General features: G+C 42.0%; 1 protein-coding gene and 1 long non-coding RNA gene across 5 annotated transcripts in view; both read left to right on the top strand.

Moving 5' to 3' along the window:
- Window positions 1-25,518, top strand: part of LOC118380856 (rho guanine nucleotide exchange factor TIAM1-like) — a 125,302-nt gene that overhangs the window by 75,192 nt on the left and 24,592 nt on the right. The window contains exons 20-24 of the mRNA XM_052479358.1: window positions 1,927-1,995; window positions 3,457-3,582; window positions 5,176-5,284; window positions 14,942-15,121; window positions 16,961-17,079. Of these exons, the coding sequence (XP_052335318.1) occupies window positions 1,927-1,995; window positions 3,457-3,582; window positions 5,176-5,284; window positions 14,942-15,121; window positions 16,961-17,079 (603 nt within the window). The remainder of the gene's footprint in view (window positions 1-1,926; window positions 1,996-3,456; window positions 3,583-5,175; window positions 5,285-14,941; window positions 15,122-16,960; window positions 17,080-25,518) is intronic.
- LOC127911827 (uncharacterized) lies at window positions 6,568-7,828 on the top strand. Of its 4 annotated transcripts, none has more exons than XR_008079666.1 (3): window positions 6,568-6,875; window positions 7,084-7,499; window positions 7,656-7,828. It is a non-coding gene; the product is annotated as an uncharacterized LOC127911827 (long non-coding RNA). The 4 variants fall into 4 exon arrangements; XR_008079664.1 differs by having other exon boundaries at window positions 6,569-6,875; window positions 7,136-7,603; XR_008079731.1 differs by having other exon boundaries at window positions 6,569-6,875; window positions 7,084-7,447.

Genomic DNA, 25,518 nt, shown 5'->3' with positions numbered 1-25,518 from the left:
GATCTAACTAGAAACAGACCTCAATACGTATGTAATCTGATCTAACTAGAAACAGACCTCAATACTACGTATGTAATCTGATCTAACTAGAAACAGACCTCAATACTACGTATGTAATCTGATCTAACTAGAAACGGACCTCAATACGTATGTAATCTGATCTAACTAGAAACAGACCTCAATACTACGTATGTAATCTGATCTAACTAGAAACAGACCTCAATACGTATGTAATCTGATCTAACTAGAAACGGACCTCAATACTACGTATGTAATCTGATCTAACTAGAAACAGACCTCAGTACTACGTATGTAATCTGATCTAACTAGAAACGGACCTCAATACGTATGTAATCTGATCTAACTAGAAACAGACCTCAATACTACGTATGTAATCTGATCTAACTAGAAACAGACCTCAATACGTATGTAATCTGATCTAACTAGAAACGGACCTCAATACTACGTATGTAATCTGATCTAACTAGAAACAGACCTCAGTACGTATGTAATCTGATCTAACTAGAAACGGACCTCAATACTACGTATGTAATCTGATCTAACTAGAAACGGACCTCAATACTACGTATGTAATCTGATCTAACTAGAAACAGACCTCAATACTACGTATGTAATCTGATCTAACTAGAAACAGACCTCAATACTACATATGTAATCTGATATAACTAGAAACAGACCTCAATACTACGTATGTAATCTGATCTAACTAGAAACGGACCTCAATACTACGTATGTAATCTGATCTAACTAGAAACGGACCTCAATACGTATGTAATCTGATCTAACTAGAAACAGACCTCAATACTACGTATGTAATCTGATCTAACTAGAAAGAGGGATATTAAATATCCCTATATATATATATATTATATACATGTAATCTGATCACCAAGCTGGAGTGGTATAAAGATCGCCACCATTGGACTCTGGAGCAGTTGAAACGCCTTCTCTGGAGTGACGGATGCCAGGAGAAACTCTACCTGCCCCAATGCATTGTGCTAACTGTAAAGTTTGGTGGAGGAGGAATAATGGTCTGGAGTTGTTTTCATGGTTCAGGCTAGGCCTCTTAATTACAGTGAAGGGAAATCTTAAGGCTACAGCATACAAGGACATCCTAGACGAATCTGTGCTTCCAACTTTGTGGCAACAGTTTGGGGAAGGCCCTTTCCTGTTTCAGCATGACAATGCCCCTGTGGAATGCCTTCCCAGTAGAGTGGAGTCTGTTATAGCAGCAATGTTCCAACATCTAGTGGAAAGCCTTCCCAGAAGAGTGGAGGCTGTTATAGCAGCAATGTTCCAACATCTAGTGGAAAGCCTTCCCAGAAGAGTGGAGGCTGTTATAGCAGCAATGTTCCAACATCTAGTGGAAAGCCTTCCCAGAAGAGGAGGCTGTTATAGCAGTATAGGGAGGGGACCAACTCCATATTAATGCCCATGATTTTGGAATGAGATGTTGAACGAGCAGGTGTCCACATACTTTTGGTCATGTAGTGTATTTATCTGATCTAAGTAGAAACAGAGATATCTTGACGGAGATATCTTGACGGAGATGTCATAATACTTCAAACAAACTCAGTCAGTGTGAGACCTAGAGAATAAAGGATGTGTATATATATATGTGTGTACATATGATTAGGAACAGTGGTATTTTAATTGAACACGGTGCGTGCCAGTTTATAGTACCTCTTGATGACTTAATGACTTGTTGTCATAAGTGTGTTTAAAGCCAGAGTGTTTTCTATTCCCCCTCTCCGTGTGTGTACATATCCATGAGATGACATCCACCACCCCAATCAACGGTTGGTGTGTTGGTGTGTGTGTCTCCACTAGCCCATTCAATGGGTGTTTGAGCGTGTGTGTGAGTCTAGCACTTTAGTATAATCCGAATCACTCTTTGTCTTGCAGGATCTCAATTGTCTCATCGGGAGGTACTTAACCCCGCTGCAGAAGGAGACGTGCCTCACTCAGGATGAGGTATGATACATGGTGGGAGAGGGAGAGGTACTGACGTGCCTCACTCAGGATGAGGTATGATACAGGTGGGAGAGGGAGAGGTACTGACGTGCCTCACTCAGGATGAGGTATGATACAGGAGGGAGAGATACTGACGTGCCTCACTCAGGATGAGGTATGATACATGGTGGGAGAGGTACTGGCTGCCTCACTCAGGATGAGGTATGATACAGGAGGGAGAGATACTGACGTGCCTCACTCAGGATGAGGTATGATACATGGTGGGAGAGATACTGACGTGCCTCACTCAGGATGAGGTATGATACATGGTGGGAGAGGTACTGGCTGCCTCACTCAGGATGAGGTATGATACATGGTGGGAGAGATACTGACGTGCCTCACTCAGGATGAGGTATGATACAGGTGGGAGAGGTACTGACGTGCCTCACTCAGGATGAGGTATGATACATGGTGGGAGAGATACTGACGTGCCTCACTCAGGATGAGGTATGATACAGGTGGGAGAGGTACTGACGTGCCTCACTCAGGATGAGGTATGATACATGGTGGGAGAGGTACTGACGTGCCTCACTCAGGATGAGGTATGATACATGGTGGGAGAGGGAGAGGTACTGACGTGCCTCACTCAGGATGAGGTATGATACATGGTGGGAGAGGTACTGACGTGCCTCACTCAGGATGAGGTATGATACATGGTGGGAGAGGGAGAGGTACTGACGTGCCTCACTCAGGATGAGGTATGATACATGGTGGGGGAGAGGTACTGACGTGCCTCACTCAGGATGAGGTATGATACATGGTGGGAGAGGGAGAGGTACTGACGTGCCTCACTCAGGATGAGGTATGATACATGGTGGGAGAGGGAGAGGTACTGACGTGCCTCACTCAGGATGAGGTATGATACATGGTGGGAGAGGTACTGACGTGCCTCACTCAGGATGAGGTATGATACATGGTGGGAGAGGTACTGACGTGCCTCACTCAGGATGAGGTATGATACACGGTGGGAGAGGGAGAGGTACTGGTGCTGCCTTTTTAAATGTCTTTGGTGCTAAAAAAAACTACTTTTTTTCATAGAATGGCTGTTGCGTAATCATGTACAGACTGTACTGTGTGTGAGAGGAAGAGCGACGAGGAGGAGGTTTTAGACGAGAGAACAGACAGGGATAACTATGAGGCTGAGACTGGAACACAGATGGTTTCGGTGCTTTTAATAGGATCGCCTCACTTCAACACCCTCACTACTTGCGGCCCAAATGGCTCCCTATCTACCATCAAGTGCACTACTTTTTACCGGGGCTCATATGGCTCTCATCAAAAGTAGTGCACTATATAGAGAATATGATGCCATTTGGGATGCAGACCCCCCCCCCCTCTCACTGTAATAGGGCACTTGAGTTGTAATTTGTTGATTATATTGTGAAATAATATATTTCCCTCCTTCCTTTTGTGCGTCTCCAGCTGGACATTCTGGTTGGGAACCTGCCTGAGATGGTGGAGTTCCAGGTGGAATTCCTGAAGACTCTAGAAGACGGGACCAGATTGGTCCCAGACCTGGAGAAGCTGGAGAGAGTGGACCAGTTCAAGGTACAAAATAACAGCCTGCCTAGAACAAAATGACATACTGCCTAGAACTACAAAATTACATACTGCCTTGAACTACAAAATTACATACTGCCTTGAACTACATAATGACATACTGCCTTGAACTACAAAATGACATACTGCCTTGAACTACAAAATGACATACTGCCTTGAACTACAAAATGACATACTGCCTAGAACTACAAAATAACATACTGCCTAGAACTACAAAATGACATACTGCCTAGAACTACAAAATGACATACTGCCTTGAACTACAAAATGACATACTGCCTTGAACTACAAAATGACATACTGCCAAAACTACAAAATGACATACTGCCTAGAACTACAAAATGACATACTGCCTAGAACTACAAAATGACATACTGCCTAGAACTACAAAATGACATACTGCCTTGAACTACAAAATGACATACTGCCTTGAACTACAAAATGACATACTGCCTTGAACTACAAAATGACATACTGCCTTGAACTACAAAATGACATACTGCCTTGAACTACAAAATGACATACTGCCTTGAACTACAAAATGACATACTGCCTTGAACTACAAAATGACATACTGCCTTGAACTACAAAATGACATACTGCCTAGAACTACAAAATGACATACTGCCTTGAACTACAAAATGACATACTGCCTAGAACTACAAAATGACATACTGCCTAGAACTACAAAATGACATACTGCCGAGAACTACAAAATGACATACTGCCTAGAACTACAAAATGACATACTGCCTTGAACTACAAAATGACATACTGCCTAGAACTACAAAATGACATACTGCCTAGAACTACAAAATGACATACTGCCTAGAACTACAAAATGACATACTGCCTAGAACTACAAAATGACATACTGCCTTGAACTACAAAATTACATACTGCCTAGAACTACAAAATGACATACTGCCTAGAACTACAAAATAACAGCCTGCCTAGATTACAAAACAACAGCCTGCCTAGATTACAAAATAACAGCCTGCCTCGATTACAAAATAACAGCCTGCCTAGATTACAAAATAACAGCCTGCCTAGATTACAAAATAACAGCCTGCCTAGATTACAAAATAACAGCCTGCCTAGATTACAAAATAACAGCCTGCCTAGATTACAAAATAACAGCCTGCCTAGATTAAACAATAACAGCCTGCCTAGATTACAAAATAACAGCCTGCCTAGATTACACAATAACAGCCTGCCTAGATTACACAATAACAGCCTGCCTAGATTACACAATAACAGCCTGCCTGGATCGAGGACAGAAATCTATCAACTGACTGTCAAACCTACATCTACCATTTTAACTGTCCTCCGCTACCAAAACACATTGTATAACCACGACTCTCTCCTCTCCATTTTAACTCTCCTCCACTACCAAAACACATTGTATAACCACGACTCTCTCCTCTCCTCCACTACCAAAACACATTGTGTAACCACGACTCTCTCCTCTCCTCCGCTACCAAAACACATTGTATAACCACGACTCTCTCCTCTCCATTTTAACTCTCCTCCGCTACCAAAACACATTGTGTAACCACGACTCTCTCCTCTCCTTGTCAGAAAATCCTCTTCTCTCTAGGAGGTTCCTTCCTGTACTATGCAGATCGGTTTAAGATCTACAGTGCGTTCTGCGCCAGCCACACCAAAGTCCCCAAGGTGCTCGTAAAGGGTGAGTTAAACACAGTTGGTGCGTGGTTTTGTGTGTGTGTGTGTGTGTGTGTGTGTGTGTGTGTGTGTGTGTGTGTGTGTGTGTGTGTGTGTGTGTGTGTGTGTGTGTGTGTGTGTGTGCGTGTCCTAGCTGCTTGTAAAGGGTGAGTTAAACACAGTTGGTGTGTGTGTGTGTGTGTCCTAGCTGCTTGTAAAGGGTGAGTTAAACACAGTTGGTGTGTGTGTGTGTGTCCTAGCTGCTTGTAAAGGGTGTATATATGACAGTTCGAACCTGAACTATTTCCTTCCTGACACCTCTGGTGTTTCCACTGACCCACCCTGCACTACAGAGAGATGGGCTCGTGTCCCACATGCCAGCATGTGGTGTTTCCACTGACCCACCCTGCACTACAGAGAGATGGGCTCGTGTCCCACATGCCAGCATGTGGTGTTTCCACTGACCCACCCTGCACTACAGAGAGATGGGCTCGTGTCCCACATGCCAGCATGTGTTGGACTCGTAACCGGAAGGTTGCAAGTTCAAATCCCCGAGCTGACAAGGTACAAATCTGTCGTTCTGCCCCTGAACAGGCAGTTAACCCCACTGTTCCTAGGCCGTCATTTTAAAATAAGAATTTGTTCTTAACTGACTAGTTAAATAAAGGTTACATTTAAAAAATATTCCCTACGTAGTGCCTTACTTTTGACCATTCCCTATGGGCCCTGACTTCAGAAAAGTATTCATACCCCCTTTGACTCATTCCACATTTTTTGTTGTTACAGCCTGAATTCAAAATGGATTCAATAGATGTTTTTCTCTCACTCATCTCCATAATGAAACCCCACCTCTTTAAGGAATACCTAGGATAGGATAAGTAATCCTTCTCACCCCCCTTAAAAGATTTAGATGCACTATTGTAAAGTGGATGTTATAAGGTGAATGCACCAATTTGTAAGTCGCTCTGGATAAGAGCGTCTGCTAAATGACTTAAATGTTAATGTTAAATGTTAATGAATTCAAAATGGATTCAATAATGTTTTTCTCTCACTCATCTCCATAATGACAGTGAAAACATGTTTCTAACAATGTGTTTGCGAAACGGAGAATAGAAAAATATATCTAATTTACATTGGTATTCACACCCTTGAGTCAACGCACGTTAGATGATTGCAGCTGTCTGTCTTCCTGGTATCTAAGTAGCTTAAGTGCTTTGAACACCTGGATTGTGCAATATTTTCCCGTTATATTATTGCTAGACAAATCATTGTCAAGTCTTGCCATAGATTTTCAAGTAGATTTAAGTCAAATCTTTAACTCTGCCACTCAGGAACATTCACTGTCTTCTTGGTAAGCAACTCCAGTGTAGATGTGGCCTTGTGTTCTAGGTTATTGTCCTGCTGAAAGGTGAATTCATCTCCCAGTGTAGATGTGTTCTAGGTTATTGTCCTGCTGAAAGGTGAATTCATCTCCCAGTGTAGATGTGTTCTAGGTTATTGTCCTGCTGAAAGGTGAATTCATCTCCCAGTGTAGATGTGTTCTAGGTTATTGTCCTACTGAAAGGTGAATTCATCTCCCAGTGTAGATGTGTTCTAGGTTATTGTCCTGCTGAAAGGTGACTTCATCTCCCAGTGTAGATGTGTTCTAGGTTATTGTCCTGCTGAAAGGTGAATTCATCTCCCAGTGTAGATGTGTTCTAGGTTATTGTCCTGTTGAAAGGTGAATTCATCTCCCAGTGTAGATGTGTTCTAGGTTATTGTCCTGCTGAAAGGTGAATTCATCTCCCAGTGTAGATGTGTTCTGGGTTATTGTCCTGCTGAAAGGTGAATTCATCTCCCAGTGTAGATGTGTTCTAGGTTATTGTCCTGCTGAAAGGTGAATTCATCTCCCAGTGTAGATGTGTTCTAGGTTATTGTCCTGCTGAAAGGTGAATTCATCTCCCAGTGTAGATGTGTTCTAGGTTATTGTCCTGCTGAAAGGTGAATTCATCTCCCAGTGTAGATGTGTTCTAGGTTATTGTCCTGCTGAAAGGTGAATTCATCTCCCAGTGTAGATGTGTTCTAGGTTATTGTCCTGCTGAAAGGTGAATTCATCTCCCAGTGTAGATGTGTTCTAGGTTATTGTCCTGCTGAAAGGTGAATTCATCTCCCAGTGTAGATGTGTTCTAGGTTATTGTCCTGCTGAAAGGTGAATTCATCTCCCAGTGTAGATGTGTTCTAGGTTATTGTCCTGCTGAAAGGTGAATTCATCTCCCAGTGTAGATGTGTTCTAGGTTATTGTCCTGTTGAAAGGTGAATTCATCTCCCAGTGTAGATGTGTTCTAGGTTATTGTCCTGCTGAAAGGTGAATTCATCTCCCAGTGTAGATGTGTTCTGGGTTATTGTCCTGCTGAAAGGTGAATTCATCTCCCAGTGTAGATGTGTTGTAGGTTATTGTCCTGCTGAAAGGTGAATTCATCTCCCAGTGTAGATGTGTTCTAGGTTATTGTCCTGCTGAAAGGTGAATTCATCTCCCAGTGTAGATGTGTTCTAGGTTATTGTCCTGCTGAAAGGTGAATTCATCTCCCAGTGTCTGGTGAAAAAGCAGACAACCAGGTTTCCCCTCTAGGATGTTGCCTGTCCTTAGCTCCATTCTGTGTATTTTTTATCCTGAAAAACTCCCCAGTCCTTAACGATTACAAGCATACCCATAACATGATGCAGCCACCACTATGCATGTAAACATGGAGAGTGGTACTCAGTAATGTATTGGATTCTCCCCCAACATAACACCTTGTATTCAGGACAGAAAGTGAATTGCTCTGCCACATGTTTTGGTGTATTACTTTAATTCCTTGTTGGTATTTATTTATTTATTCTGTTCAGGCTTCCTTTTTCATTCTGGCATTTAGGTTAGTATTATGGAGTAACTACAATGTTGTTGATCCATCCTCAGTCTTCTCCTATCACAGTCATCAAACTCTGTAACTGTTTTAAAGACACCATTGGCCTCATGTTGAAATCCCTGAGCGGTTTCCTTCCTCTCCGGCAACTGAGTTAAGAAGGACACCTGTATCTTTGTAGTGACTCTGTATTGATACATCATCCACATTGTTGAATGACCTCTTCATAGCTAAAACAGAATGTGTTTCTTAGGGCAGTGTTGAATGACCTCTTCATAGCTACAACAGAATGTGTTTCTTAGGGCAGTGTTGAATGACCTCTTCATAGCTACAACAGAATGTGTTTCTTAGGGCAGTGTTGAATGACCTCTTCATAGCTACAACAGAATGTGTTTCTTATGGCAGTGTTGAATGACCTCTTCATAGCTACAACAGAATGTGTTTCTTAGGGCAGTGTTGAATGACCTCTTCATAGCTACAACAGAATGTGTTTCTTAGGGCAGTGTTGAATGACCTCTTCATGCTACAACAGAATGTGTTTCTTCATATGAATTCTAGCTACAACAGAATGTGTTTCTTAGGGCAGTGTTGAATGACCTCTTCATAGCTACAACAGAATGTGTTTCTTAGGGCAGTGTTGAATGACCTCTTCATAGCTACAACAGAATGTGTTTCTTAGGGCAGTGTTGAATGACCTCTTCATAGCTACAACAGAATGTGTTTCTTAGGGCAGTGTTGAATGACCTCTTCATAGCTACAACAGAATGTGTTTCTTAGGGCAGTGTTGAATGACCTCTTCATAGCTACAACAGAATGTGTTTCTTAGGGCAGTGTTGAATGACCTCTTCATAGCTACAACAGAATGTGTTTCTTAGGGCAGTGTTGAATGACCTCTTCACAGAATGTGTTTTTAGGGCAGTGTTGAATGCTACAACAGAATGTGTTTCTTAGGGCAGTGTTGAATGACCTCTTCATAGCTACAACAGAATGTGTTTCTTAGGGCAGTGTTGAATGACCTCTTCATAGCTACAACAGAATGTGTTTCTTAGGGCAGTGTTGAATGACCTCTTCATAGCTACAACAGAATGTGTTTCTTAGGGCAGTGTTGAATGACCTCTTCATAGCTACAACAGAATGTGTTTCTTAGGGCAGTGTTGAATGACCTCTTCATAGCTACAACAGAATGTGTTTCTTAGGGCAGTGTTGAATGACCTCTTCATAGCTACAACAGAATGTGTTTCTTAGGGCAGTGTTGAATGACCTCTTCATAGCTACAACAGAAGTTTCTTAGGGCAGTGTTGAATGTCTTCATAGCTACAACAGAATGTGTTTCTTAGGGCAGTGTTGAATGACCTCTTCATAGCTACAACAGAATGTGTTTCTTAGGGCAGTGTTGAATGACCTCTTCATAGCTACAACAGAATGTGTTTCTTAGGGCAGTGTTGAATGACCTCTTCATAGCTACAACAGAATGTGTTTCTTAGGGCAGTGTTGAATGACCTCTTCATAGCTACAACAGAATGTGTTTCTTAGGGCAGTGTTGAATGACCTCTTCATAGCTACAACAGAATGTGTTTCTTAGGGCAGTGTTGAATGACCTCTTCATAGCTACAACAGAATGTGTTTCTTAGGGCAGTGTTGAATGACCTCTTCATAGCTACAACAGAATGTGTTTCTTAGGGCAGTGTTGAATGACCTCTTCATAGCTACAACAGAATGTGTTTCTTAGGGCAGTGTTGAATGACCTCTTCATAGCTACAACAGAATGTGTTTCTTAGGGCAGTGTTGAATGACCTCTTCATAGCTACAACAGAATGTGTTTCTTAGGGCAGTGTTGAATGACCTCTTCATAGCTACAACAGAATGTGTTTCTTAGGGCAGTGTTGAATGACCTCTTCATAGCTACAACAGAATGTGTTTCTTAGGGCAGTGTTGAATGACCTCTTCATAGCTACAACAGAATGTGTTTCTTAGGGCAGTGTTGAATGACCTCTTCATAGCTACAACAGAATGTGTTTCTTAGGGCAGTGTTGAATGACCTCTTCATAGCTACAACAGAATGTGTTTCTTAGGCAGTGTTGAATGACCTCTTCATAGCTACAACAGAATGTGTGTTGAATGACCTCTTCATAGCTACAACAGAATGTGTTTCTTAGGGCAGTGTTGAATGACCTCTTCATAGCTACAACAGAATGTGTTTCTTAGGGCAGTGTTGAATGACCTCTTCATAGCTATAACAGAATGTGTTTCTTAGGGCAGTGTTGAATGACCTCTTCATAGCTACAACAGAATGTGTTTCTTAGGGCAGTGTTGAATGACCTCTTCATAGCTACAACAGAATGTGTTTCTTAGTGTTGAATGACCTCTTCATAGCAGAAGTGTTGAATGACCTCTTCATAGCTACAACAGAATGTGTTTCTTAGGGCAGTGTTGAATGACCTCTTCATAGCTATAACAGAATGTGTTTCTTAGGGCAGTGTTGAATGACCTCTTCATAGCTACAACAGAATGTGTTTCTTAGGGCAGTGTTGAATGACCTCTTCATAGCTACAACAGAATGTGTTTCTTAGGGCAGTGTTGAATGACCTCTTCATAGCTACAACAGAATGTGTTTCTTAGGGCAGTGTTGAATGACCTCTTCATAGCTATAACAGAATGTGTTTCTTAGGGCAGTGTTGAATGACCTCTTCATAGCTATAACAGAATGTGTTTCTTAGGGCAGTGTTGAATGACCTCTTCATAGCTACAACAGAATGTGTTTCTTAGGGCAGTGTTGAATGACCTCTTCATAGCTACAACAGAATGTGTTTCTTAGGGCAGTGTTGAATGACCTCTTCATAGCTACAACAGAATGTGTTTCTTAGGGCAGTGTTGAATGACCTCTTCAGTGTTCATAGCTACAACAGAATGTGTTTCTTAGGGCAGTGTTGAATGACCTCTTCATAGCTACAACAGAATGTGTTTCTTAGGGCAGTGTTGAATGACCTCTTCATAGCTACAACAGAATGTGTTTCTTAGGGCAGTGTTGAATGACCTCTTCATAGCTACAACAGAATGTGTTTCTTAGGGCAGTGTTGAATGACCTCTTCATAGCTACAACAGAATGTGTTTCTTAGGGCAGTGTTGAATGACCTCTTCATAGCTACAACAGAATGTGTTTCTTAGGGTAGTGTTGAATGACCTCTTCATAGCTACAACAGAATGTGTTTCTTAGGGCAGTGTTGAATGACCTCTTCATAGCTACAACAGAATGTGTTTCTTAGGGCAGTGTTGAATGACCTCTTCATAGCTACAACAGAATGTGTTTCTTAGGGCAGTGTTGAATGACCTCTTCATAGCTACAACAGAATGTGTTTCTTAGGGCAGTGTTGAATGACCTCTTCATAGCTATAACAGAATGTGTTTCTTAGGGCAGTGTTGAATGACCTCTTCAGAATGTGTTTCTTAGGGCTACAACAGAATGTGTTTCTTAGGGCAGTGTTGAATGACCTCTTCATAGCTACAACAGAATGTGTTTCTTAGGGCAGTGTTGAATGACCTCTTCATAGCTACAACAGAATGTGTTTCTTAGGGCAGTGTTGAATGACCTCTTCATAGCTACAACAGAATGTGTTTCTTAGGGCAGTGTTGAATGACCTCTTCATAGCTACAACAGAATGTGTTTCTTAGGGCAGTGTTGAATGACCTCTTCATAGCTACAACAGAATGTGTTTCTTAGGGCAGTGTTGAATGACCTCTTCATAGCTACAACAGAATGTGTTTCTTAGGGCAGTGTTGAATGACCTCTTCATAGCTACAACAGAATGTGTTTCTTAGGGCAGTGTTGAATGACCTCTTCATAGCTACAACAGAATGTGTTTCTTAGGGCAGTGTTGAATGACCTCTTCATAGCTACAACAGAATGTGTTTCTTAGGGCAGTGTTGAATGACCTCTTCATAGCTACAACAGAATGTGTTTCTTAGGGCAGTGTTGAATGACCTCTTCATAGCTACAACAGAATGTGTTTCTTAGGGCAGTGTTGAATGACCTCTTCATAGCTACAACAGAATGTGTTTCTTAGGGCAGTGTTGAATGACCTCTTCATAGCTACAACAGAATGTGTTTCTTAGGGCAGTGTTGAATGACCTCTTCATAGCTACAACAACAGTGTTGAATGACCTCTTCATAGCTACAACAGAATGTGTTTCTTAGGGCAGTGTTGAATGACCTCTTCATAGCTACAACAGAATGTGTTTCTTAGGGCAGTGTTGAATGACCTCTTCATAGCTACAACAGAATGTGTTTCTTAGGGCAGTGTTGAATGACCTCTTCATAGCTACAAAGAATGTGTTTCTTAGGGCAGTGTTGAATGACCTCTTCATAGCTACAACAGAATGTGTTTCTTAGGGCAGTGTTGAATGACCTCTTCATAGCTACAACAGAATGTGTTTCTTAGGGCAGTGTTGAATGACCTCTTCATAGCTACAACAGAATGTGTTTCTTAGGGCAGTGTTGAATGACCTCTTCATAGCTACAACAGAATGTGTTTCTTAGGGCAGTGTTGAATGACCTCTTCATAGCTACAACAGAATGTGTTTCTTAGGGCAGTGTTGAATGACCTCTTCATAGCTACAACAGAATGTGTTTCTTAGGGCAGTGTTGAATGACCTCTTCATAGCTACAACAGAATGTGTTTCTTAGGCAGTGTTGAATGACCTCTTCATAGCTACAACAGAATGTGTTTCTTAGGGCAGTGTTGAATGACCTCTTCATAGCTACAACAGAATGTGTTTCTTAGGGCAGTGTTGAATGACCTCTTCATAGCTACAACAGAATGTGTTTCTTAGGGCAGTGTTGAATGACCTCTTCATAGCTACAACAGAATGTGTTTCTTAGGGCAGTGTTGAATGACCTCTTCATAGCTACAACAGAATGTGTTTCTTAGGGCAGTGTTGAATGACCTCTTCATAGCTACAACAGAATGTGTTTCTTAGGGCAGTGTTGAATGACCTCTTCATAGCTACAACAGAATGTGTTTCTTAGGGCAGTGTTGAATGACCTCTTCATAGCTACAACAGAATGTGTTTCTTAGGGCAGTGTTGAATGACCTCTTCATAGCTACAACAGAATGTGTTTCTTAGGGCAGTGTTGAATGACCTCTTCATAGCTACAACAGAATGTGTTTCTTAGGGCAGTGTTGAATGACCTCTTCATAGCTACAACAGAATGTGTTTCTTAGGGCAGTGTTGAATGACCTCTTCATAGCTATAACAGAATGTGTTTCTTAGGGCAGTGTTGAATGACCTCTTCATAGCTACAACAGAATGTGTTTCTTAGGGCAGTGTTGAATGACCTCTTCATAGCTACAACAGAATGTGTTGAATGACCTCTTCATAGCTACAACAGAATGTGTTTCTTAGGGCAGTGTTGAATGACCTCTTCATAGCTACAACAGAATGTGTTTCTTAGGGCAGTGTTGAATGACCTCTTCATAGCTACAACAGAATGTGTTTCTTAGGGCAGTGTTGAATGACCTCTTCATAGCTACAACAGAATGAATGACCTCTTCATAGCTACAACAGAATGTGTTTCTTAGGGCAGTGTTGAATGACCTCTTCATAGCTACAACAGAATGTGTTTCTTAGGGCAGTGTTGAATGACCTCTTCATAGCTACAACAGAATGTGTTTCTTAGGGCAGTGTTGAATGACCTCTTCATAGCTATAACAGAATGTGTTTCTTAGGGCAGTGTTGAATGACCTCTTCATAGCTACAACAGAATGTGTTTCTTAGGGCAGTGTTGAATGACCTCTTCATAGCTACAACAGAATGTGTTTCTTAGGGCAGTGTTGAATGACCTCTTCATAGCTACAACAGAATGTGTTTCTTAGGGCAGTGTTGAATGACCTCTTCATAGCTACAACAGAATGTGTTTCTTAGGGCAGTGTTGAATGACCTCTTCATAGCTACAACAGAATGTGTTTCTTAGGGCAGTGTTGAATGACCTCTTCATAGCTACAACAGAATGTGTTTCTTAGGGCAGTGTTGAATGACCTCTTCATAGCTACAACAGAATGTGTTTCTTAGGGCAGTGTTGAATGACCTCTTCATAGCTACAACAGAATGTGTTTCTTAGGGCAGTGTTGAATGACCTCTTCATAGCTACAACAGAATGTGTTTCTTAGGGTAGTGTTGAATGACCTCTTCATAGCTACAACAGAATGTGTTTCTTAGGGCAGTGTTGAATGACCTCTTCATAGCTACAACAGAATGTGTTTCTTAGGGCAGTGTTGAATGACCTCTTCATAGCTACAACAGAATGTGTTTCTTAGGGCAGTGTTGAATGACCTCTTCATAGCTACAACAGAATGTGTTTCTTAGGGCAGTGTTGAATGACCTCTTCATAGCTACAACAGAATGTGTTTCTTAGGGCAGTGTTGAATGACCTCTTCATAGCTACAACAGAATGTGTTTCTTAGGGCAGTGTTGAATGACCTCTTCATAGCTACAACAGAATGTGTTTCTTAGGGCAGTGTTGAATGACCTCTTCATAGCTACAACAGAATGTGTTTCTTAGGGCAGTGTTGAATGACCTCTTCATAGCTACAACAGAATGTGTTGGCTGCGTATTAAACTCTCCTCTGCTTCTAGCTAAGACAGAAGAGAAAGTGTTGTTCTTGTATTGGCCTTCATTAACAGATCACATAACAGTATGGTACCAGCAGACAGTCGGGGGGCTTCTTTATGTTGGATCTTATTTCATTGTCCTTCTGAAACGTTTGGAGGTTACGTGTGTAACCCCCCCATCTCATTGCATCTAGCTAAGACCGATGCAGACTTCAAGGCGTTTCTGGAAGACAGGAACCCGAAACAGCAACACTCCTCAACCCTGGAGTCCTACCTGATCAAACCCATCCAGAGAGTTCTGAAGTACCCACTACTACTGAGAGAGCTGTACTCACTGACAGACCCGGACAGTGAAGAACACTATCACCTGAATGGTAAGGAGGGAGGGAGCGAGGGAGGGGTGTGTCCTATAGTACCCACTACTACTGAGAGAGCTGTAGGAGGAGGGAGGGGGGGGTGTCCTATAGTACCCACTACTACTGAGAGAGCTGTAGGAGGAGGGAGGGGAGGGCGGGGTGTCTCCTATAGTACCCACTACTACTGAGAGAGCTGTAGGAGGAGGGAGGGAGGGGGGGGGGGTGTCCTATAGTACCCACTACTACTGAGAGAGCTGTAGGAGGAGGGAGGGAGGGGGTGTCCTATAGTACCCACTACTACTGAGAGAGCTGTAGGAGGAGGGAGGGAGGGGTGTGTCCTATAGTACCCACTACTACTGAGAGAGCTGTAGGAGGAGGGGGGTGTCCTATAGTACCCACTACTACTGAGAGAGCTGTAGGGGGAGGGAGGGGTGTGTCCTATAGTACCCACTACTACTGAGAGAGCTGTAGGAGGAGGGGGGGGGTGTCCTATAGTACCCACTACTACTGAGAGAGCTGTAGGAGGAGGAGGGAGGGAGGGGTGTGTCCTATAGTACCCACTACTACTGAGAGAGCTGTAGGAGGGAGGGAGGAGGGAGGGAGGGAGGGTGTGTCCTATAGTACCCACTACTACTGAGAGAGTTGTAGGAGGGAGGGAGGGGTGTGTCCTATAGTACCCACTACTACTGAGAGAGTTGTAGGAGGGAGGGAGGGGTGTGTCCTATAGTACCCACTACTACTGAGAGAGCTGTAGGAGGAGGAGGGATGGAGGGGTGTGTCCTATAGTACCCACTACTACTGAGAGAGCTTTAGGAGGGAGGGAGGGGTGTGTCCTATAGTACCCACTACTACTGAGAGAGCTGTAGGAGGAGGGAGGGAGGGAGGGGTGTGTCCTATAGTACCCACTACTACTGAGAGCTGTAGGAGGAGGGAGGGAGGGGTGTGTCCTATAGTACCCACTACTACTGAGAGAGTTGTAGGAGGGAGGGAGGGGTGTGTCCTATAGTACCCACTACTACTGAGAGAGCTGTAGGAGGGAGGGAGGGAGGGAGGGGTGTGTCCTATAGTACCCACTACTACTGAGAGAGCTGTAGGAGGAGGAGGGGTGGAGGGGTGTGTCCTATAGTACCCACTACTACTGAGAGAGCTGTAGGAGGAGGGAGGGAGGGAGGGGTGTATCCTATAGTACCCACTACTACTGAGAGAGCTGTAGGATGAGGGAGGGAGTGAGGGAGGGGTGTATCCTATAGTACCCACTACTACTGAGAGAGCTTTAGGAGGGAGGGAGGGGTGTGTCCTATAGTACCCACTACTACTGAGAGAGCTGTAGGAGGAGGGAGGGAGGGGTGTGTCCTATAGTACCCACTACTACTGAGAGAGCTGTAGGATGGAGGGAGGGAGGGAGGGGTGTGTCCTATAGTACCCACTACTACTGAGAGAGCTGTAGGAGGAGGGAGGGAGGGAGGGGTGTGTCCTATAGTACCCACTACTACTGAGAGAGCTGTAGGAGGGACGGAGGGAGGGAGGGAGGGGGGTGTCCTATAGTACCCACTACTACTGAGAGAGCTGTAGGAGGGAGGGGGGTGTCCTATAGTACCCACTACTACTGAGAGAGCTGTAGGAGGAGGGAGGGAGGGAGGGGGGTGTCCTATAGTACCCACTACTACTGAGAGAGCTGTAGGAGGGAGGGGGGTGTCCTATAGTACCCACTACTACTGAGAGAGCTGTAGGAGGAGGGAGGGAGGGAGGGGGGTGTCCTATAGTACATGCTTATTATATTATTTTATCAATGGGATGCAGAAGGGTTAGGTTTAGTATAATAGTGTTCCTCTTCTCTTCTCTCTCCTTCCTGTCCAGTTGCTATGAAGGCCATGAACAAGGTGGCCAGTCACATCAATGAGATGCAGAAGATCCACGAGGAGTTTGGGTTGGTGTTTGACCAGCTCATAGCGGAGCAGAGTGGAGACAAGAAAGAGGTGCGTTGTTGTTGGGAGTCTCCTCATGTTCTGTGGTATCTAGACAGAGGTGTGTTGTTGGGAGTCTCCTCATGTTCTGTGGTATCTAGACAGAGGTGTGTAGTTGGGAGTCTCCTCATGTTCTGTGGTATCCAGACAGAGGTACAGTGTTGTTGGGAGTCTCCTCATGTTCTGTGGTATCGAGACAGAGGTGTGTTGTTGGGAGTCTCCTCATGTTCTGTGGTATCGAGACAGAGGTGTGTTGTTGTTGGGAGTCTCCTCATGTTCTGTGGTATCGAGACAGAGGTGTGTTGTTGGGAGTCTCCTCATGTTCTGTGGTATCGAGACAGAGGTGTGTTGTTGGGAGTCTCCTCATGTTCTGTGGTATCTAGACAGAGGTGTGTAGTTGGGAGTCTCCTCATGTTCTGTGGTATCTAGACAGAGGTGTGTTGTTGGGAGTCTCCTCATGTTCTGTGGTATCCAGACAGAGGTACAGTGTTGTTGGGAGTCTCCTCATGTTCTGTGGTATCCAGACAGAGGTGTGTTTTTGGGAGTCTCCTCATGTTCTGTGGTATCCAGACAGGTACAGTGTTGTTGGGAGTCTCCTCATGTTCTGTGGTATCTAGACAGAGGTGTGTTGTTGGGAGTCTCCTCATGTTCTGTGGTATCGAGACAGAGGTACAGTGTTGTTGGGAGTCTCCTCATGTTCTGTGGTATCCAGACAGGTACAGTGTTGTTGGGAGTCTCCTCATGTTCTGTGGTATCTAGACAGAGGTGTGTTGTTGGGAGTCTCCTCATGTTCTGTGGTATCGAGACAGAGGTACAGTGTTTTTGGGAGTCTCCTCATGTTCTGTGGTATCATGGATGTGTTGTATCATGGTTGTGTTGTAACATGGCTGTAACATGGGTGTGTTGTAACATGGGTGTGTTGTATCATGGGTGTGTTGTATCATGGTTATGTTGTAACATGGATGTAACATGGTTGTGTTGTAACATAGTTGTGTTGTAACATGGCTGTGTTGTAACATAGTTGTGTTGTAACATGGCTGTAACATGGTTGTGTTGTAACATGGCTGTAACATGGTTGTGTTGTAACATGGTTGTGTTGTAACATAGTTGTAACATGGTTGTGTTGTAACATGGTTGTGTTGTAACATAGTTGTAACATGGTTGTGTTGTAACATAGTTGTAACATGGTTGTAACATGGTTGTGTTGTAACATGGCTGTGTTGTAACATAGTTGTAACATGGTTGTGTTGTAACATGGTTGTGTTGTAACATAGTTGTAACATGGTTGTGTTGTAACATAGTTGTAACATGGTTGTGTTGTATCATGGTTGTGTTGTAACATGGATGTAACATGGTTGTATTGTAACATGGCTGTATTGTAACATGGTTGTGTTGTAACATGGCTGTATTGTAACATGGTTGTGTTGTAACATGGTTGTGTTGTAACATGGTTGTGTTGTAACATGGTTGTATCATGGGTGTGCTGTAACATGGTTGTGTTGTAGCATGGTTGTGTTGTAGCATGGTTGTGTTGTACCATGGTTGTAACATGGGTGTGTTGTAACATGGTTGTGTTGTAACATGGCTGTATTGTAACATGGTTGTGTTGTAACATGGTTGTGTTGTAACATGGCTGTATTGTAACATGGTTGTGTTGTAACATGGTTGTGTTGTAACATGGTTGTGTTGTAACATGGTTGTATCATGGGTGTGCTGTAACATGGTTGTGTTGTAGCATGGTTGTGTTGTAGCATGGTTGTGTTGTACCATGGTTGTAACATGGGTGTGTTGTAACATGGGTGTGTTGTAACATGGTTGTATCATGGGTGTGTTGTAACATGGGTGTGTTGTAACATGGTTGTATCATGGGTGTGTTGTATCATGGTTGTGTTGTAACATGGCTGTAACATGGGTGTGTTGTAAAATGGATGTAACATGGTTGTGTTGTAACATGGTTGTGTTGTAACATGGTTGTGTTGTAACATGGTTGTATCATGGGTGTGCTGTAACATGGTTGTGTTGTAACATGGTTGTGTTGTACCATGGTTGTAACATGGGTGTGTGTTGTAACATGGGTGTGTTGTAACATGGGTGTGTTGTAACATGGTTGTATCATGGGTGTGTTGTATCATGGTTGTGTTGTAACATGGCTGTAACATGGGTGTGTTGTAAAATGGATGTAACATGGTTGTGTTGTAACATGGCTGTAACATGGTTGTGTTGTAACATGGATGTAACATGGTTGTGTTGTAACATAGTTGTAACATGGTTGTGTTGTAACATGGTTGTGTTGTAACATAGTTGTAACATGGTTGTGTTGTAACATGGTTGTGTTGTAACATAGTTGTAACATGGTTGTGTTGTAACATAGTTGTAACATGGTTTTGTTGTAACATGGTTGTGTTGTAACATAGTTGTAACATGGTTGTGTTGTAACATAGTTGTAACATGGTTGTAACATGGTTGTGTTGAAACATGGTTGTGTTGTAACATGGTTGTAACATGGTTGTGTTGTAACATGGTTGTAACATGGTTGTGTTGTAACATGGTTGTGTTGTAACATGGTTGTGTTGTAACATGGTTGTGTTGTAACATGGTTGTGTTGTAACATGGTTGTATCATGGGTGTGCTGTAACATGGTTGTGTTGTAGCATGGTTGTGTTGTAGCATGGTTGTGTTGTACCATGGGTAACATGGGTGTGTTGTAACATGGGTGTGTTGTAACATGGTTGTATCATGGGTGTGTTGTATCATGGTTGTGTTGTAACATGGCTGTAACATGGGTGTGTTGTAAAATGGATGTAACATGGTTGTGTTGTAACATGGTTGTGTTGTAACATGGTTGTGTTGTAACATGGCTGTGTTGTAACATGGTTGTAACATGGTTGTAACATGGCTGTAACATGGCTGTGTTGTAACATGGCTGTAACATGGCTGTAACATGGTTGTGTTGTAACATGGCTGTGTTGTAACATGGCTGTGTTGTAACATGGTTGTATCATGGGTGTGTTGTAACATGGTTGTGTTGTAACATAGTTGTAACATGGTTGTATCATGGGTGTGTTGTATCATGGTTATGTTGTAACATGGATGTAACATGGTTGTGTTGTAACATGGTTGTGTTGTAACATGGTTGTGTTGTAACATGGTTGTGTTGTAACATAGTTGTAACATGGTTGTATCATGGGTGTGTTGTATCATGGTTATGTTGTAACATGGATGTAACATGGTTGTGTTGTAACATGGTTGTGTTGTAACATGGCTGTGTTGTAACATGGTTGTAACATGGTTGTAACATGGCTGTAACATGGCTGTGTTGTAACATGGCTGTAACATGGCTGTAACATGGTTGTGTTGTAACATGGCTGTGTTGTAACATGGCTGTGTTGTAACATGGTTGTATCATGGGTGTGTTGTAACATGGTTGTGTTGTAACATAGTTGTAACATGGTTGTATCATGGGTGTGTTGTAACATGGTTGTGTTGTAACATGGTTGTGTTGTAACATGGTTGTGTTGTAACATGGCTGTAACATGGTTGTGTTGTAACATGGTTGTGTTGTAACATAGTTGTAACATGGTTGTAACATGGTTGTGTTGTAACATGGTTGTGTTGTAACATGGTTGTGTTGTAACATAGTTGTAACATGGTTGTGTTGTAACATAGTTGTAACATAGTTGTAACATGGTTGTGTTGTAACATGGGTGTGTTGTATCATGGTTGTGTTGTAACATGGATGTAACATGGTTGTGTTGTAACATGGTTGTGTTGTAACATGGCTGTGTTGTAACATGGCTGTGTTGTAACATGGTTGTGTTGTAACATGGTTGTGTTGTAACATGGTTGTATCATGGGTGTGCTGTAACATAGTTGTGTTGTAACATGGTTGTGTTGTAACATGGGTGTGTTGTAACATGGGTGTGTTGTAACATGGTTGTATCATGGGTGTGTTGTATCATGGTTGTGTTGTAACATGGCTGTAACATGGGTGTGTTGTAACATGGATGTAACATGGTTGTGTTGTAACATAGTTGTTGTAACATGGCTGTAACATGGTTGTGTTGTAACATGACTGTAACATGGTTGTGTTGTAACATGACTGTAACATGGTTGTGTTGTAACATGGATGTAACATGGTTGTGTTGTAACATAGTTGTAACATGGTTGTGTTGTAACATGGATGTAACATGGTTGTGTTGTAACATAGTTGTAACATGGTTGTGTTGTAACATAGTTGTAACATGGTTGTGTTGTAACATAGTTGTAACATGGTTGTAACATGGTTGTGTTGTAACATGGTTGTGTTGTAACATAGTTGTAACATGGTTGTGTTGTAACATGGTTGTAACATGGTTGTGTTGTAACATTGTTGTGTTGTAACATGGTTGTGTTGTAACATGGTTGTAACATGGTTGTGTTGTAACATGGTTGTAACATGGCTGTGTTGTAACATGGCTGTAACATGGCTGTAACATGGTTGTGTTGTAACATGGTTGTGTTGTAACATGGCTGTGTTGTAACATGGTTGTGTTGTAACATGGCTGTGTTGTAACATGGCTGTGTTGTAACATGGCTGTGTTGTATCATGGTTGTAACATGGTTGTGACATGGTTGTGTTGTAACATGGCTGTAACATGGGTGTGTTGTAACATGGATGTAACATGGTTGTGTTGTAACATAGTTGTTGTAACATGGCTGTAACATGGTTGTGTTGTAACATGGCTGTAACATGGTTGTGTTGTAACATGACTGTAACATGGTTGTGTTGTAACATGACTGTAACATGGTTGTGTTGTAACATGGATGTAACATGGTTGTGTTGTAACATAGTTGTAACATGGTTGTGTTGTAACATGGATGTAACATGGTTGTGTTGTAACATAGTTGTAACATGGTTGTGTTGTAACATAGTTGTAACATGGTTGTGTTGTAACATAGTTGTAACATGGTTGTAACATGGTTGTGTTGTAACATGGTTGTGTTGTAACATGGTTGTGTTGTAACATAGTTGTAACATGGTTGTGTTGTAACATGGTTGTAACATGGTTGTGTTGTAACATTGTTGTGTTGTAACATGTGTTGTAACATGGCTGTGTTGTAACATGGTTGTAACATGGTTTTGTTGTAACATGGCTGTGTTGTAACATGGCTGTATGGCTGTAACATGGTTGTGTTGTAACATGTGTTGTAACATGGTTGTAACATGGGTGTGTTGTATCATGGTTGTGTTGTAACATGGTTGTAACATGGTGTGTTGTAAAATGGATGTAACATGGTTGTGTTGTAACATGGTTGTGTTGTAACATGGTTGTGTTGTAACATGGCTGTGTTGTAACATGGTTGTAACATGGTTGTAACATGGCTGTAACATGGCTGTGTTGTAACATGGCTGTAACATGGTTGTGTTGTAACATGGCTGTGTTGTAACATGGCTGTGTTGTAACATGGTTGTATCATGGGTGTGTTGTAACATGGTTGTGTTGTAACATAGTTGTAACATGGTTGTATCATGGGTGTGTTGTATCATGGTTATGTTGTAACATGGATGTAACATGGTTGTGTTGTAACATGGTTGTGTTGTAACATGGTTGTGTTGTAACATGGTTGTGTTGTAACATAGTTGTAACATGGTTGTATCATGGGTGTGTTGTATCATGGTTATGTTGTAACATGGATGTAACATGGTTGTGTTGTAACATGGTTGTGTTGTAACATGGCTGTGTTGTAACATGGTTGTAACATGGTTGTAACATGGCTGTAACATGGCTGTGTTGTAACATGGCTGTAACATGGCTGTAACATGGTTGTGTTGTAACATGGCTGTGTTGTAACATGGCTGTGTTGTAACATGGTTGTATCATGGGTGTGTTGTAACATGGTTGTGTTGTAACATAGTTGTAACATGGTTGTATCATGGGTGTGTTGTAACATGGTTGTGTTGTAACATGGCTGTGTTGTAACATGGTTGTAACATGGTTGTAACATGGCTGTAACATGGCTGTGTTGTAACATGGCTGTAACATGGCTGTAACATGGTTGTGTTGTAACATGGCTGTGTTGTAACATGGCTGTGTTGTATCATGGTTGTAACATGGTTGTGACATGGTTGTGTTGTAACATGGCTGTAACATGGGTGTGTTGTAACATGGATGTAACATGGTTGTGTTGTAACATAGTTGTTGTAACATGGCTGTAACATGGTTGTGTTGTAACATGGCTGTAACATGGTTGTGTTGTAACATGACTGTAACATGGTTGTGTTGTAACATGACTGTAACATGGTTGTGTTGTAACATGGATGTAACATGGTTGTGTTGTAACATGTAACATGGTTGTGTTGTTGTAACATGGTTGTGTTGTAACATAGTTGTAACATGGTTGTGTTGTAACATGGTTGTAACATGGTTGTGTTGTAACATAGTTGTGTTGTAACATGGTTGTGTTGTAACATGGTTGTGTTGTAACATGGGTGTGTTGTAACATGGTTGTAACATGGTTGTGTTGTAACATGGTTGTGTTGTAACATGGTTGTGTTGTAACATGGCTGTGTTGTAACATGGTTGTAACATGGTTGTAACATGGCTGTGTTGTAACATGGCTGTAACATGGCTGTAACATGGTTGTGTTGTAACATGGGTGTGTTGTAACATGGTTGTATCATGGGTGTGTTGTATCATGGTTGTGTTGTAACATGGCTGTAACATGGGTGTGTTGTAAAATGGATGTAACATGGTTGTGTTGTAACATGGTTGTGTTGTAACATGGTTGTGTTGTAACATGGCTGTGTTGTAACATGGTTGTAACATGGTTGTAACATGGCTGTAACATGGCTGTGTTGTAACATGGCTGTAACATGGCTGTAACATGGTTGTGTTGTAACATGGCTGTGTTGTAACATGGCTGTGTTGTAACATGGTTGTATCATGGGTGTGTTGTAACATGGTTGTGTTGTAACATAGTTGTAACATGGTTGTATCATGGGTGTGTTGTAACATGGTTATGTTGTAACATGGATGTAACATGGTTGTGTTGTAACATGGTTGTGTTGTAACATGGTTGTGTTGTAACATGGTTGTGTTGTAACATAGTTGTAACATGGTTGTATCATGGGTGTGTTGTATCATGGTTATGTTGTAACATGGATGTAACATGGTTGTGTTGTAACATGGTTGTGTTGTAACATGGCTGTGTTGTAACATGGTTGTAACATGGTTGTAACATGGCTGTAACATGGCTGTGTTGTAACATGGCTGTAACATGGCTGTAACATGGTTGTGTTGTAACATGGCTGTGTTGTAACATGGCTGTGTTGTAACATGGTTGTATCATGGGTGTGTTGTAACATGGTTGTGTTGTAACATAGTTGTAACATGGTTGTATCATGGGTGTGTTGTAACATGGTTGTGTTGTAACATGGTTGTGTTGTAACATGGTTGTGTTGTAACATGGCTGTAACATGGTTGTGTTGTAACATGGTTGTGTTGTAACATAGTTGTAACATGGTTGTAACATGGTTGTGTTGTAACATGGTTGTGTTGTAACATGGTTGTGTTGTAACATAGTTGTAACATGGTTGTGTTGTAACATAGTTGTAACATAGTTGTAACATGGTTGTGTTGTAACATGGGTGTGTTGTATCATGGTTGTGTTGTAACATGGATGTAACATGGTTGTGTTGTAACATGGTTGTGTTGTAACATGGCTGTGTTGTAACATGGCTGTGTTGTAACATGGTTGTGTTGTAACATGGTTGTGTTGTAACATGGTTGTATCATGGGTGTGTGTTGTAACATGGGTGTGTTGTAACATGGGTGTGTTGTAACATGGTTGTATCATGGGTGTGTTGTATCATGGTTGTGTTGTAACATGGCTGTAACATGGGTGTGTTGTAAAATGGATGTAACATGGTTGTGTTGTAACATGGTTGTGTTGTAACATGGCTGTAACATTGTTGTGTTGTAACATGACTGTAACATGGTTGTGTTGTAACATGGATGTAACATGGTTGTGTTGTAACATAGTTGTAACATGGTTGTGTTGTAACATGGTTGTAACATGGTTGTGTTGTAACATAGTTGTAACATGGTTGTGTTGTAACATAGTTGTAACATGGTTGTGTTGTAACATAGTTGTAACATGGTTGTGTTGTAACATAGTTGTAACATGGTTGTAACATGGTTGTGTTGTAACATGGTTGTGTTGTAACATAGTTGTAACATGGTTGTGTTGTAACATGGTTGTAACATGGTTGTGTTGTAACATTGTTGTGTTGTAACATGGTTGTGTTGTAACATGGTTGTAACATGGTTGTGTTGTAACATGGTTGTAACATGGCTGTGTTGTAACATGGCTGTAACATGGCTGTAACATGGTTGTGTTGTAACATGGTTGTGTTGTAACATGGCTGTGTTGTAACATGGTTGTGTTGTAACATGGCTGTGTTGTAACATG

Source organism: Oncorhynchus keta, chromosome 1 (assembly GCF_023373465.1).
Source record: "Oncorhynchus keta strain PuntledgeMale-10-30-2019 chromosome 1, Oket_V2, whole genome shotgun sequence".
NCBI lineage: Eukaryota > Metazoa > Chordata > Actinopteri > Salmoniformes > Salmonidae > Oncorhynchus > Oncorhynchus keta.
This window is presented reverse-complemented; position numbering and strand designations above follow the sequence as displayed.